Source organism: Strongylocentrotus purpuratus, unplaced genomic scaffold (genome assembly GCF_000002235.5).
Source record: "Strongylocentrotus purpuratus isolate Spur 01 unplaced genomic scaffold, Spur_5.0 spur5_scaffold_12, whole genome shotgun sequence".
NCBI lineage: Eukaryota > Metazoa > Echinodermata > Echinoidea > Camarodonta > Strongylocentrotidae > Strongylocentrotus > Strongylocentrotus purpuratus.
Genome location: NW_022145597.1, coordinates 23373132 through 23388474, shown reverse-complemented (window position 1 = coordinate 23388474; position 15343 = coordinate 23373132). Strand labels below are relative to the sequence as shown.

The window sequence follows — 15343 nt, the reverse complement described above, 5'->3', positions numbered from 1 at the left end:
ATTTCATGTACATGTAATGGCTGACTGAAGACATCCAGTATCATCGTGTTTATTTTGATTAAGGACTATTAGGTTATATTTAAATATTCTGCGCATTTCTATCCCATTTTCCACAATAATTGCAAGAGGAAAGGCATCATTTATTTACCTGTATATGGTGAAATCCTTTTACAGAATGTGCTTTAATTGTTAAAAGTATGTTCACCCCCTCTCTTACTCTTTGAATGTCTTTTATTTTTTGCTGAAAGCATTTTGTAGCTTGTTATAAAATCGTTGTGCCTTTTCTCTCACCAGTATGAAACACAGGACGCCAGACGAGTGCGTCTTCCCTCATAGCGTGAATTACGAGCCGTTGTCACTCCAAAAATCAGACTTGAACAAAGACCTGGACATCACGTATTCCTACTCAGTACACTTTATAGTAAGTACCCAAATTGGATTTCTTGCCAGATAACACTTTGGTTATGCAATAGCAATGTGAAAGAAACTGAGTGGAAGCGATTTGAAAGGTTGATCATGTAGCATATAGTTATTGGTGTATACTTTGACATTTCGGATTCATCAAAATGATAAGAAATCGGATCCGTCTAGCATGCACCGTACAAAGAAACGTGTACATGGGACTACACAAAAAGGTGGCATGAATGCTGTGGTCCTGAACCTTAAGCTGTTTATACTTGACATATTTCGAATATGAGGGCATTTGAGGAGCCATCCTTTTCAGAGGACATTTTGTCTATGATACTCTGACCATACTCACAGTAGGCCTAAAAAAAGAAAGATGTTGTATTGCCCTTTAGGTGCCAAAACATTGGTCGGTCGGTTTTTTAAACAATTTTCCCTCTTTGGGCTGATATTTCTCTTTTTTGTCTGCGTTACTACATTTTTTCTCAAAAAAACGGTAAAAAAAAAAGAAGCCGACGGCAGATTTCAAGATTTTTGTGTCGGTCACAAATTTACAAGAATGAAAACGTCACTCTTTTTTTCTTCCATCTTTTCCAGAACTCAACCATCCCATTAAAGTGTACCTATCACCAACAAAAATCTTTCCCTGTATGTTAGGGACCCCATGACGCTATACTGCTTTCAATATGTTTTGAGAAAATTACAAAATATTGGAAGTTTATTGTATACTCTCAAGCAACAAGAAGACTGGTTGGTGCACCTATGCATGCTCGCTTAGAATAAGGCCCACACAAAACCCTAGTCCTACCTGGGTTCCGTTTGACAGGGTTTTATAGTACCAGTATTCTTTATTTTCCTCGTACTCCTTATCCCAAAGTAATTCCGAGTTTTCTTAATTTCTAAATTAATTACTATTCCCTCTTCAATTTGCAACAATTAATCCTATATTCCACACCTTCATAGTTTGGAAAAAAATTAAAAATCTTTATTAAATGAACCAATGTTTGCAAAATCGATCCAATAAAATTGCCAATTTGTTAACAAAAATAGCAAATTTATATTACACACTGTGTTGCCAATTAGAGACTTTAGTTACAGTTACTTAGTTACAGATAAATTATTACTATGTAGAACTCATCAGAATCCTTTTCTCTTGCTTTTATGCAGCCAAACCAACAAGTGCGTTGGGCATCACGTTGGGATTACATCCTAGAGTCCATGCCACATACCAACATCCAATGGTTCAGGTAAGATAACAATGCATAGTTTTGTTTTCTGAATGCATCTTTACATGCCACTCCATTTCCCTTGGTTACCTAATTATCAAGTGAATAAGAGAAACTTTATATTTGTGCATAATGGGGGTTGCTAATACCTTTCCCCATTAATGTTTGTAGGGATTCTTATGTTTCATCCAAATAAAAGTATTATATATATGTATATAAACTCCCTGGTGATTGCTCTGTTCCCAACTGGTTTAGTAGCCATAATCGTGCAGAGGACACTGCTCAAAGACATCTTCCCAGTACCATTTGTTTAAACCATACTGTATTTCATACCTGATAATAGTATGGACTCTCTGGTTATTGTCCTGTTCCCATCTGGTTTAGTAGCCATAATCATGCAGAGGACACTGCTCAAAGACATCATCCCAGTACCATTTGTTTAAACCACTCTGTTTCTCATACCTTACAAATAGTATGGACTCTCTGGTTATTGTCCTGTAACCATCTGGTTTAGTAGCCATAACCATGCAGAGGACACTGCTCAAAGACATCTTCCTAGTACCATATATTTAAACCATTCTGTATTTCATACCTTACAATATTATGAACTCTCTGTTCATTGTCCTGTTCCCATCTGGTTTAGTAGCCATAATCATGCTGAGGACACTGCTCAAAGACATCTTCCCAGTACCATTTGTTCAAACCATTTTGTCTCTTCCACATTACAGTATTATGAACTCCCTGGGGGTCATCCTGTTCTTGTCTGGTATGGTAGCCATAATCATGCAGAGGACACTGCTCAAAGACATCTTCCCAGTACCATTTGTTTAAACCATTTTGTCTCTTCCACATTACAGTATTATGAACTCCCTGGGGGTCATCCTGTTCTTGTCTGCAGGGAATAATTTTCCTCAAATTTTTTGATTAGCAATTTCAGCCGATGGATAAATATTTCAAATGAAATTCTGTACATTTCTATGAAAGAAAACTGCTACACAAAAGATATTTTGTATAGCAGTCATGCAAAAATGCATAGCAAATTGCGATGCGATACCAGGAAAATTATTCCCTGGTCTGGTATGGTAGCCATGATCATGCAAAGGACACTGCTAAAAGACATCTTCCTGTACTGTTTGTTTAAACCGTTTCTCTTCCACATTACAGTATTATGAACTCCCTGGTGATCGTCCTGTTCTTGTCTGGTATGGTAGCCATGATCATGCTGAGGACACTGCACAAGGATATCTCTCGATACAATCAACAGGATCTGGTAAGTTTGGTTGAATCTTTAAAACTAGGCAGGTCCAAGATGAACGTGTCCCATACATAACAGACCACGATTCCAATTTTCAGGCTCAATATTAATTTCAGTCCTGACATCTCCTTTGAAGGCTGCAAATGGATAGATTACTGTTTAATCTGGAACAAAGTCAACTAAAATCATGCCATTGTGGAATGAATTTTTCATTTTCATTTCATGACAAGATGTATTACATTGAATCATTTTGTAACAGAATAAAAGTAATTGGTACAGAATAAAGGGTTTGACACTCAGGACTCCATGAATGACTAAACCAAGTGGAACAAATGAAGTGGAACCAAGTATTTATGAACTTGGTTAAACAAAGTTGCAGTAACTAAGTTGAAACTGACTAAACTTAGTCCACACATAGGATTACGAGCCTATGAGTCCTAACATTTCTCCACACGTGATGCAGGAAACTAACCCTGTCAGTTAGGGCTCGGATCGGATCGGAAGATCGGAGCGACACCCTCGCACCTTTGATCGGTATCGGATCGGAAGATCAACCAAAAAATCAGCTGATTTTTTTTTTTTTTTTTTTTTTTTTTTTTTTTAATGACGAAAATTTTCAACTTTGTTGCTATCAAATGCTCAAAAAAAATTCACGGCTGGGATTATTTTGTCATTTAGAGTTGTTGTAGACCATGTTTGTTGATATTTAGTGCCTTTTCATGACTTTGAAATTAATAATATTGGTCTAAGAGCAGAGGCAAAACACACGGCCTGCATGTTCTGTCTCTGCTCTTAGATGTTGATTCTAATCATTCATATTTTCTACTATCAAGGAGATTTCATGTTCTTGATTTTGAATTTATAAAAAGTATAAAATACTTGAATTTTCACTTTTGAATATATTTCATTTTAAGGCTCCAATGGCTGTCCATAATTTTTAAGTCGAACTTAATGTTAAGTTCTACTTAGGATCTTTGTGAAACACCCCCCAGGTACCTACATGTGGGTCGAGTCTTGCAAATGTTGATTAATCTTGCCAAAGGAAGTCAAAGCTGCGGCAGGGACTCAAACCCTGTTGATCCATTGTGCTTCACTGTCCATGAACAAGTCTTTATCATTTATTCTGTCCCCGTAGGAAGAGGCCCAGGAAGAGTTTGGCTGGAAGCTTGTCCATGGTGATGTGTTCAGGCCACCGAGAAGCGGTATGCTCCTCTCCATCTTCCTAGGAACCGGAGCCCAGATTGTCATCATGTCCTTCATCACACTTGGTAAGTCAGGCCCCTGTTTCATAAAACTTGTTATCAAGAACAACTGCCTCAGATAATAATAATAATAATAGTGTTAGGTGTTTGATTTCAATTCAATTTCAATTCAATTTCAATTTATTTTCCATCTTTAAAAAAAGAACAAATATAACATAGTATTGACACATTGTATTAAAAAAACAATATAAACATAAACGTGGAGGGATACCCTTAATAAGCAAGTTGCTTGTAGGCAGGGCCCCGGTTTACAATATAAACTTTACAACTTTGTTAGAGAAATATCTAGACATTTGAGAAAATTATAAAACAGCAAATTACATATAAATTATGTAATTATGATCATCTTAACAGCTACTATAAATAGACAGATACAGGTACACGTCCACACACACCCATACAAACACCCTAGCATACACACACACACACACACACATAACCATATGCCGACAGTTAAGAGAAGATGAGATAGATGAGACCAGAGTAAAATATCATAGGAAAGGAATACATAGAGAGAAAGAGAGAGAGAGAGAGAGAGAGAGAGAGAGGGGGGGGCTCAGTATTACAGAAGAAAATAATTAGAATGAGTAGGCATGGTGAAAAGAAAAGAGAAAGAGAAAATTGTAGGAGTGGAGTAGAGCGCACACACCGTCCAGCGACAATCATGGCGCTAGGTCTACAACAAATCTACTTATGGCCAATCAAATGGAAGTCAGGATTTCAGTAGCTCTTGTTATTAAAGAAAAAACGCTTCATGAAACAGCCAAGAAAAACAGTAATTTAGTCAAACCTGTCTGTGAAGGTCACCCGTGAGACACAGAAACAGTGGGCTCAGTAGAGAGGTGGTTCTTCTAGACAGACCCTTACTTCCTTAAGGAAGACATTGAGGACTTAACAGAGAGGTGTCCATCAAGATGGGTTTAACTATATACTTACTGTGATACTGCAAAACCAGCAGCTTTTATAAAACTTGCCAGTGGTTCAGTTTTGAAAGTTTTCATGTCGAGTAATGGCACAAAGTTTGTGCAAGTAGAGAAAGAGTTATTGCGAAAGGAGCTGTGCTTAAAAATTTACAGAAGTTCTGGCAAGACAATTCTTGGGATTATTGTATCCAGGTTTTTGATTGATAAAAACAGGTATTGGAATCTGTCATCAGATAGTATTTCGACATCACTTTGATTTGATTACATTCAAGAACAATGACAAGAAAAAAGGTTCCTTTGGGTTCACCATTCATGAACTTAAATTGGAAAGCCTGGCTGGATTGCTCCCCAGGGAGTGGAGAACGTGCACACAGTGTGTGCGGGCAAGCACTGAATCCAATGACCGGGGTAATAGTATATTTGTAAAGCGCTTAGAGACAGTGTATTAAGCGCTATATAAAAGCTAAATATTATTATTATTATTATTACTCTTCTCTTATATGGTATTTTCAATTTTTTTTTAAATTTGTCCTCAAGGTTTTGCTTGTCTGGGATTCTTGTCGCCAGCCAACCGTGGTTCTCTGATGACCTGTGTCATGGTTCTCTATGTCCTGTTGGGATTCATTGCTGGATACGTCTCCTCCAGAATATACAAGAGTAAGTGACTTCTGCCCTCTGTGGAGTTCACACGGATGCCACTTTTCTGTATTGATATTGTACAGAATGATGGGTAGCTACAATATTTCCAGGTATCTTTTCAGGCTAAATGAGTAAAACCAACAGGTATCCCCAAGAACAGATTGATAATAACTGTTAGAGCAACTAGAATATATACAAGAGTAAGTTCCTTCTGCCCGCTTTTTAGTTTACAGGGATGCCTCTTGGCAGGGTTACTCTTGTTTAGGCCTAGTCATTTCTCTGTACATATTTTTTTTTCAGGATTGATTTTGTACAGAATTTATGCAAGTCCAGTATTTCTGGGTATCTTTTAAGGCTAAATTGGTAAAACCAACTGGTATGCCAGATTGATAATAACAATTGGACAACAACAATAAAATGAGAAAAAATGAAATACAAGGAAAGAAGCAAAAGCTCAAGCCTCTATCTGAATAAATGCTTTCAAAAGAAAGTGCATAGTGTGAACTCGCTTTCCCTCTTTTAAACTATATGATGATTAGCAATTAAAAAGCCGATTATCTGAAATAAAGTGATTATAAGTGAAATTGCAAAGTGTGAACATTAAAACTATATAATACTAGCGTTTCCAGCCAGATAGATAGCCATGTCATTCCGCCCTTCTTATCATTAACTAATTTCTTATTTTACAGCATTTGGTGGTGAGCGCTGGAAGTCTAACGTCCTCTCTACCAGTTTCCTCATCCCAGGCATCATCTTCGGTATCTTCTTCATCCTCAATCTCATCTTGTGGTATGAGCACAGCTCTGCAGCCATCCCCTTCAGCACCTTGGTGGCCGTCTTGGCTCTCTGGTTCTTTGTCTCCACCCCCTTGGTCTTCATCGGTGCCTACTTCGGCTTCAAGAAGCGGGTAAGTGATCATAGTTTTAGAAAGACTCTTTTCCTTAGGAGGTAGCCATCTTTTGCTGCATTGCTTCTTACGCTCTACCTCCTGATCTTTATCAGTGCCTCTTTGGCTTTGGCTTCAAGAAGCGGGTAAGTGATCATAGTGTTAAAAAGACTCTTTTCCTTAGGAGGAAGCCATCTTTTGCCACATTGCTTCTTACGCCTTACCTCCTGGTCTTAAAGATAAACTTGAGTTCTGGTAAAAAATGAAAATGAATTCTCACAGAATCTAACGAAACTTACACTGAATGTTCAATATTACAAATAAATGTCATGTGCCAAACAATTTTGGAAGAAAATGTATACTGACTGAGTAATGAGCATAGAAAGATAAGGAAATCAGGGTAGTACTAGCCCCGACATCATGTGTGTTGTCCCATATACATCTATCTGTGTAAGTGATTGTTACTTTACCAAGACTCTGCCAAATTTATGATGATTTTGATGACTCTAGAACCTTGCATTACACACCATTACTTACATGCTATATGATCAACATTTCTGATCCATTCCACACCTTTTCTTTCACAATGCAATTGCATTACCAGTACTCAAGTTTATCTTTAATCAGTGCCTCTTTGGCTTTGGCTTTGGCTTCAAGAAGAGGGTAAGTGATTTACCCTATCATGGTTTATTCATAATTTTTATGCCTCCGTTACGAAGTAGCCGGAGGCATTATGTTTTCGGGTTGTACGTCCGTCCGTACGTCCGTCCGTCCGTACGTCCCGTTCTCGTGATCGCGTTATCTGAAGAACTGATTGATGGATTCCTGCCAAACTTTGGTCATGTATGTATCTTGCAGAGCCGATAAACTGATTAGATTTTGGGGTCACAAGGTCAAAGGTCACAGGGCTCATTATGTATGCACAAACAGCTCGTGATCGCGTTATCTCAAGAACTGATTGATGGATTCCTGCCAAACTTTGGTCATGTATGTATCTTGCAGAGCCGATGAACTGATTAGATTTTGGAGTCACGAGGTCAAAGGTCACATGGCTCATTATGTATGCAAAAACAGCTCATGATCGCGTTATCTCAAGAACCGATTGATGGATTCCTGCCAAACTTAGGTCATGTATGGTACTTGCAGAGCCGATGAACTGATTAGATTTTGGGGTCTTGGTCAAGGTCAAAGGTCATGCGGCTCATTATGTATGCAAAAAATAGCTTGTGATCGCATTATCATTAGAACTGATTGATGGATTCCTGCCAAACTTTGGTCATGTATGTATCTTGCAGAGCCGATGAACTGATTAGATTTTGGAGTCACGAGGTCAAAGGTCACATGGCTCATTATGTATGCAAAAACAGCTCATGATCGCGTTATCTCAAGAACCGATTGATGGATTCCTGCCAAACTTAGGTCATGTATGGTACTTGCAGAGCCGATGAACTGATTAGATTTTGGGGTCTTGGTCAAGGTCAAAGGTCATGCGGCTCATTATGTATGCAAAAAATAGCTTGTGATCGCATTATCATTAGAACTGATTGATGGATTCCTGCCAAACTTTGGTCATGTATGTATCTTGCAGAGCCGATGAACTGATTAGATTTTGGAGTCACGAGGTCAAAGGTCACATGGCTCATTATGTATGCAAAAACAGCTCATGATCGCGTTATCTCAAGAACCGATTGATGGATTCCTGCCAAACTTAGGTCATGTATGGTACTTGCAGAGCCGATGAACTGATTAGATTTTGGGGTCTTGGTCAAGGTCAAAGGTCATGCGGCTCATTATGTATGCAAAAATAGCTTGTGATCGCATTATCATTAGAACAGATTGATGGATTCCTGCCAAACTTAGATCATGTATGTATCTTGCAGAGCCAATGAACTGAGTAGATTCTTGGGTCATGAGGTCAAAGGTCAAATGTCATGGGCTCATTATGTATGCAAAAATAGCTTGTGAACGCATTCTCATTAGAACTGACAGATGGATTACTATTTAACTCGGGACATCTTGCAGAGCCAATGAACTAAGTACATTTTAGGGTCATGAGGTCAAAGATCAAAGGGTCATATATGTGAGAAATTGCTTTTTGGTTTGTAAACTTGCTCTATGACGGAGGCATCATTTTCGACTGCGCGCAGTCGAAGTTCCATCTAGTTTGTATCTTCTTCATCCTCAACCTCCTGTGGTACGAACATAGTTCTGCAGCCATCCCTTTTAGCATTCTGGTAGCCATCCCAGAGATGAAAGGACCAAGATGAAATTGTAAGTGCATGCATGTACTTCTAGCCATTCATGACATTCTAAATATGAACCCTTTGTATTTGTTGACAGCCCATCGAGTTCCCTGTACGCACCAATCAGATCCCTCGTCAGATCCCCGAGCAGTCTTTCTACACCCGCCCCTTCCCAGGTATCATCATGGGTGGTATCCTGCCCTTTGGATGCATCTTCATCCAGCTTTTCTTCATCCTAAATAGCATCTGGTAAGTTATCCATTACCATGGCAACATGGATTGAACGTTTTTGATCTGTATGGAGGATGTAGATGATGTGCCTATAAGGGATTTCATGATTACCCTATCTGTTTTATTATTGTTTTTAGTAGTTATAGTACTGAAATACTAGTGAATAATGTGGTTGGTACAGTTAATATGCTTTAATACATACAGAGTAATGAAAATATCTTGGTCAGATAAGTTTTGATTAAAACAACAAAAACAACATTTCTAATGCAGGCTTTTCTGTCATAACAAATGTCCGATGTACCCCAAAATAGTCATATTGAAGAACAAAAATTAGAAAGTTATTTATAAGACTAATTTAAATTCTGGACCCAAAATGCGATACTTTATTTGATTGTTTTCTTTTACCAGGTCCCACCAGTTCTATTACATGTTTGGTTTCCTGTTCTTGGTGGCTATCATCTTGGTCATCACTTGCTCTGAAGCAACCATTCTCCTCTGCTATTTCCATTTATGTGCCGAGGTAAGCAGTCTCTCTTTCTCTCTTTCTTTTTATCTCTCTCTCTCTCCACTTTCTCTCTCTCTCTTCTCGCTCTCTCTTATCTCTCCCTCTCTTTCTTTTTTTCTCTCTCTCCCCCCCCCCCCCCCCCCTCTCTCTCTCTCTCTCTCTTATCTCTCTCTCTCTCTCTCTCTCTCTCTCTCTCTCCCTCTCTCTCTCTCTCTCTCTCTCTCTTTCCCTCTTTCTCTCTTTTTGTCTCCATTTATGGACATATTATGGGTAGTTTAGTTTGTGTGAGAATAACTGTGGAGCTGTTGCAAGTACCAATATGAGGAAAATGTTCAGTGACGACTTGTGTGTGTATGGAAATAATTACAGTTAACTGTAGCCAATGAGTTACATATTTTTTAGATAGTGAAGTCAGGGCCCTGTTTCATGTAACCTGTCATCAATAACAAGTGCTGAATTCTATGACAAATTTGCTCTCAGCCAATCAAATGCCACAATTTCAGTAGCTTATAACAGCTATTGTATCTTGTTATTAATACAAAGTTTTATGAAACAAGGCCCTGATTATAGCATGTAAATGTATACAAAAAGTAGTTTGCAGGCACAAACCAATAACAGTCCAGATGTTTAACAGAGTGTCAGAACTGAATGTCTGTTAACCACTTGATTATGAAATTATCTTGTTCCCATAAGTACAGTGAGCAGCCATTTCCCCTAAGCAATGGGTGAAGACATCACTGTCTACTGCCCTCTGTAGGCCATGTACAGTAGCTGCTGCTGTCACAGCCGGTGACTCACAGAGTTAGGCGAGGGGCAGTGCTTTATGGAATTGTGTTAGTGCGCCAAATTTGAGTCTTTGTCAGCAAACTAGTTTTTTAAAAAGGGTACATCAGGAATAATCAGTATGATTAGAATGATTCAGAAAGCTAAGTTTATTGTCATCGATCTGCATTTAAATGTTTGCTGCCTTGTTTGTTTTGTTCTAGGATTATCACTGGTGGTGGCGCTCCTTCATGACGAGTGGTTTCACCGCCATCTACTTCTTCATCTACTGCATTCACTACTTTGCCTCCAAACTGACCCTGCACGGCTGGGCCAGCACTGTCCTCTACTTTGGATACACAATCATCATGGTTATCCTCTTCTTCCTCTTCAGTGGTAAGTGTAACAGTCCAAACCTCTCTACAGTGCCAACCTCTCTAGAAATGCCACCTGTCTACAGTGATGCTTACCCCCTCCCCCTAAAGCCTCATTCTCACATGTGGTAAACTTCTGCAGCCAAACAAACCACTTTGCACCCCCCCCTCCCCCCCCCCCCCCCTCCCCCTTCAATTTATACATATCATTTTGCTATCATTGTTGTATTAGCCCTTCAAATTGTTAATAGGACTGTGCCACAATCTTTACAATTCTTTCCTGTTATGTTTTCACTTTGCAGGTACCATGGGATTCTTTGCTTGCTTCTGGTTTGTCACCAAGATCTATGGCTCAGTCAAGGTCGATTGATGAGGCAACAAATTGGGACTTTCCCCAGAAGAGGGACTTCCCCCAATCATCGTAAGCATAGAGGAAACGTAAGGGCTTGTGAATATATATATACAGGATTTAACCACTTTTAATATTTGTTCCATATTATTTGAACTATTTGGAATATGTAAATACACTGGAAGGTTTTCAATAAGTTTGAAATTTTTATCAAAGTATGTTGTAGAGTGTGACCAATGTACGGCATGATGGCGAATCATGAAAGCACTTCGAAAGGCAGAAGTCAGAACTATGACGTTGCTCATATCCTGGGGTTTTTCCTTCAAACATCTGCCGAATATATATGTCGGTTGTTTTTACATATTTTCTAGAAATTAAATTTATGTTACTATGAATTATTTGACAACAAAAATCTTTTTGGGGGGCAAGAATTAAGATGAGAACCATTCTTTTGATATAAATGAACAGTGGGATAGTCAAGATCAGGGGGGCGTTTCACAAAACTTGTCATCGGTGACAAATAACAGTTGTTGTTAAAGCTACAAAAATCCTTGCTTCTGATTGGTTATCAACAGATTTGTCACTGATTTTTGTAATTTGTCATTGATGAAATGCTTTGTGAAGCACCCTCCAAGCCATTGCCTCTTATACTAAGAAATAGATAGTGACAAAAGGTGCTTGGGCTTTTCTCAAGCATTTCGTTACTCATCATTAGTGCAGTGCCTTGTGATTTGCATATAGATAATCTCCCTAATTTTAGTAAGTAACTTTATTTGTAGCGTGTTAAGAGCTTAGAAGTTCTGAAGACCTCTACAAAATGCTGCTTCTCTCTTCATCTTTTGAAATTCCCTAGCTCTTGATATGAAACCAGGGGGGTGTTTCACAAAGATCCCAAGTCGAACTTCACTCTAAGTTGGACTTGAACATTATGGAGAACCATTTGTGGCCTTCAAATAAAATGAATTCAAAAGCAAAAATTGAAGTATTTTCGACTTTTCATAAATTCTACATCAAGAACATCAAATCTCCTCGATAATAGAAAAAAATGGGATCGCTAAGCATAAATAATTATATGTAAGCTAAAACAAAGGTTAAACTGGAAATTTTATTTCACAACAAACAAACAATACCCAATGGTATGACCACATTTTGTTGGAACTATAGAACAAATTCCCATTATGATATTACATCACATGCTCTTTTTATAACTAATATTTGTGTTTTTTTTTGTCGTTTGTTGTTGGGTTTTTAACCGCTCAGAGACAAATTTCCCATCGATTAATACTACTCTATCCTGCATCTTAAACGTATTGTAAATATGATGAAGGGCCTTGATAAAGTCTTTGATATTTTGCAATTTTTTTCTATGATTTTATTTGCTCATTTCAATGGAAATTCCTTAAATCTGCAAATGTGTGTTTATAAAATATACATGTAGTTTATCTGTTTTCCATGTTATTTCAAAGATAGCGTCAGACTTCATGAAAAGTGGTTGTGGAAAGGTCTTTCGATACCTGAAGGCTCGTTCAGATATGATGCGGTTAACCGTTGCGATGTTTTTTTTTTTAAAAACTCTTATCCTGCGATAATGAATACAGCCCAGTGCCACAGGGCTAATCCCCGTTGTGCCAAGCCACAAATCCCCCTTGTGCCAAGTTTATTTCAAGATAATCTGATGGTGCGATCAATAGCGCGTGGGAAGCACTCGGCACTCTACAATGAGCATGAACAATAACTGCTATTACAAATGCGAGCATGCATGCATGAAGCAGTTCAGCTGTGGCTCGCTCGCGTAATTAAGCCTCTAATCGAAAGCGTGCTCGCGTGTACAAAGCACTATAACTGTGGCGTGCATGGGGCCTTATGGCAGGATATGAGTTAAACACAGGTTTTGCTGCGTCATATTAAACCTGAACGAGACTTGAATGTTTGTAAATTTTCTTTGTGTGTTTAAGCAATTTATTGTGTATACAGTAAAAGATGGTTTATTGATTATTTCATTGCATGAAGTATAAAACTGTTGTTTATTTATTCCACTCTATCACCTATTTAGGAAATAAATGATGAAGCGTACATTTACATACATTATTAAACTAGATAAGTACACTTGGAACAAAAAGCTAATTCTCCTGTGACAATAAGCCAGTTCATAGTTGCAGTCTGAGCATGAGCAGATAAAGGTATTTGCAGACCAAATTGTGAAATACACGTAGATAAAATACTGGATACGTGCTCATGAAAGTTATGTTATCATTTTTCATTTATGCACACACAGTGCACTCCGTGATACACAGGTGGAAGTATTCTTTGAAAAAGGGCAACAAAACATTTCATCAATAATAACTAGTGTCTCATTTAGATAACAAATTTGTTCACAGCCAATCAAATGCCAACTATTTTAGTTGAACAGTTATCTTCGCTTGTTATTGATATCAAGTTTTATGAGACAAGGACAGACAAAGAGTAAATAATTGGAATCCTGCAATGAAATGAAAAAATTATGCCCAGATGCATGTATATTTTCTTAATGCCTTCTACAGTCTAAATCCATGTAGATATTTGTAAACCTAGCATTGATAAAATTATTGCTTTTGTAAGAGTAATAGAGGGATTCAAGAATATATCCTCAGAATCTGTCAGATTTTTAGCTTTGTGTAATTTTGATTTTGACTAAGATTCGTAAACCTTATTGTCTGTATATTTTGGAAGATTCATGTAAGTAAAGCTGGAGATATTGAATCTGTAACGAGCCATGTGATACTTGTGAAAAACCAGTGAAAAGCTAGGCCCTGTTTCACAAAACATATTGTCAGTCATGTTTCTGTAACAAGTTCACAATCGACCAATCAAATCCATTGATTTCAGTAGCTTATAACAGTTATTGTAACCTTTAACCCGAAAATGAATTTTATGATACAGGGCCCTATACCATTGATGTTGCTTGAAATATTTTGTGAAAGTAGGCTGATGCAAGTCTCCAATGGTTTTTAGGTTTATTTTTATTAAGACGTAACCTAAAATTGTCATGTTTTTGATTTTTTGGTTTTGGTTTTGGTTTTTCAGGATTGTATTGTATGATCATGGTAAGAGGTGTGCGAATGGAGGAGTAGGGCTGTACCGCTGTGCTTCTATGCTGTATTCTAAATTATTTTCTGTTGGAATTATGTTGGTGGTTTCTCAAAAATTGTGAGGAAGTATTATCTGTAAGAAATCTTGTCACGCTTAGTATAAGTAATCTTCTAGTCATGAACTTAGAATGATATTGGTTTACATAATTTCATGTTTTCATAAAGTTTTTTATTATGAATTCACATTTCATTGCATTTCATATTTACACATGAACCCATACACACAAGCTAGCATTAGTGTTAACGGCTGAAGAAGCGTTTCAACAGTCACCTTTTTTCTATTTATGTTAAATGATTATCTTAAGAATGCTCTAATTATGTAACAGTTCTGGTTAGTTGGAATAGAACATTACGAGAGCAGATGTGGCATGCTCATTGTAACCTTACATTCGTAAATAGAACAAAACATTGATATTGTTCTGTTTATTGTAATAAAATTGGAAAAGAATATGTGGAAACATAATTAGAATCAGAATACGGAGGTAATTTCGAGGAGTGGTTATGCAACAGCAAACAGGAAGATACAGTAACTGAATTTGTTCACCGCTGCTTTGTTTTGACAAGCACCATGTAGTATGCAGAGTGATGAAAGCATGAAGAAAAGTTCACTCACTGAAAAGCACAGACATGGAAATACACATCTGGGACTACACCTGGCAAAATGTCATATAATAAACGCTCTGAACATTCAGTGTGAATTTGTTTGTATTCTGTGAGACTGAGGAGACTTGGAATTTCATCGTTTTGTCCTAATTGAAACTGGAGGAGTTCTCTGTGCAGGGATGAAGTATGGTTGAAAACATGAGCTTTGAAGATGCAAAATGAACAGCTAATGATAAGCCATGTTTAATATCTATAAAATGAAGAGGAGGTATCAGCGTAAATTGTATTGGGTTGCTTTGTATAATTTTGTTACTTATGTTTTGCAATAAGTTTGAACTTACGTGATAAAAAGGTTGCTGTGAGTTAATCACATGAACATTGCACTGTAAAATTACTTCTTGATTACTAATTAATTACTATTTTTCATGATTAAAAAGGTGTAGTGGCCTATTTTGATGTACAATGTAGAAATGGAGAAAAAAAATGAATTCATGCTTTTGTAACTTTCTCTTGTAGAGTACCAACCTATCAATTAAATTCTATCTACTATCC

At 37.5% G+C, this 15343-nt stretch overlaps 1 protein-coding gene across 1 annotated transcript in view; it reads left to right on the top strand.

Moving 5' to 3' along the window:
• The window catches only part of LOC589226 (transmembrane 9 superfamily member 2), a 43698-nt gene extending 28355 nt beyond the window's left edge, over positions 1-15343 (top strand). The window contains exons 6-15 of the mRNA XM_788876.5: positions 295-421; positions 1573-1652; positions 2796-2901; positions 4022-4154; positions 5609-5728; positions 6400-6617; positions 8937-9088; positions 9479-9590; positions 10562-10733; positions 11014-15343. Coding sequence (XP_793969.4) covers positions 295-421; positions 1573-1652; positions 2796-2901; positions 4022-4154; positions 5609-5728; positions 6400-6617; positions 8937-9088; positions 9479-9590; positions 10562-10733; positions 11014-11081 — 1288 coding nt within the window. The 3' untranslated portion in view covers positions 11082-15343. The remainder of the gene's footprint in view (positions 1-294; positions 422-1572; positions 1653-2795; positions 2902-4021; positions 4155-5608; positions 5729-6399; positions 6618-8936; positions 9089-9478; positions 9591-10561; positions 10734-11013) is intronic.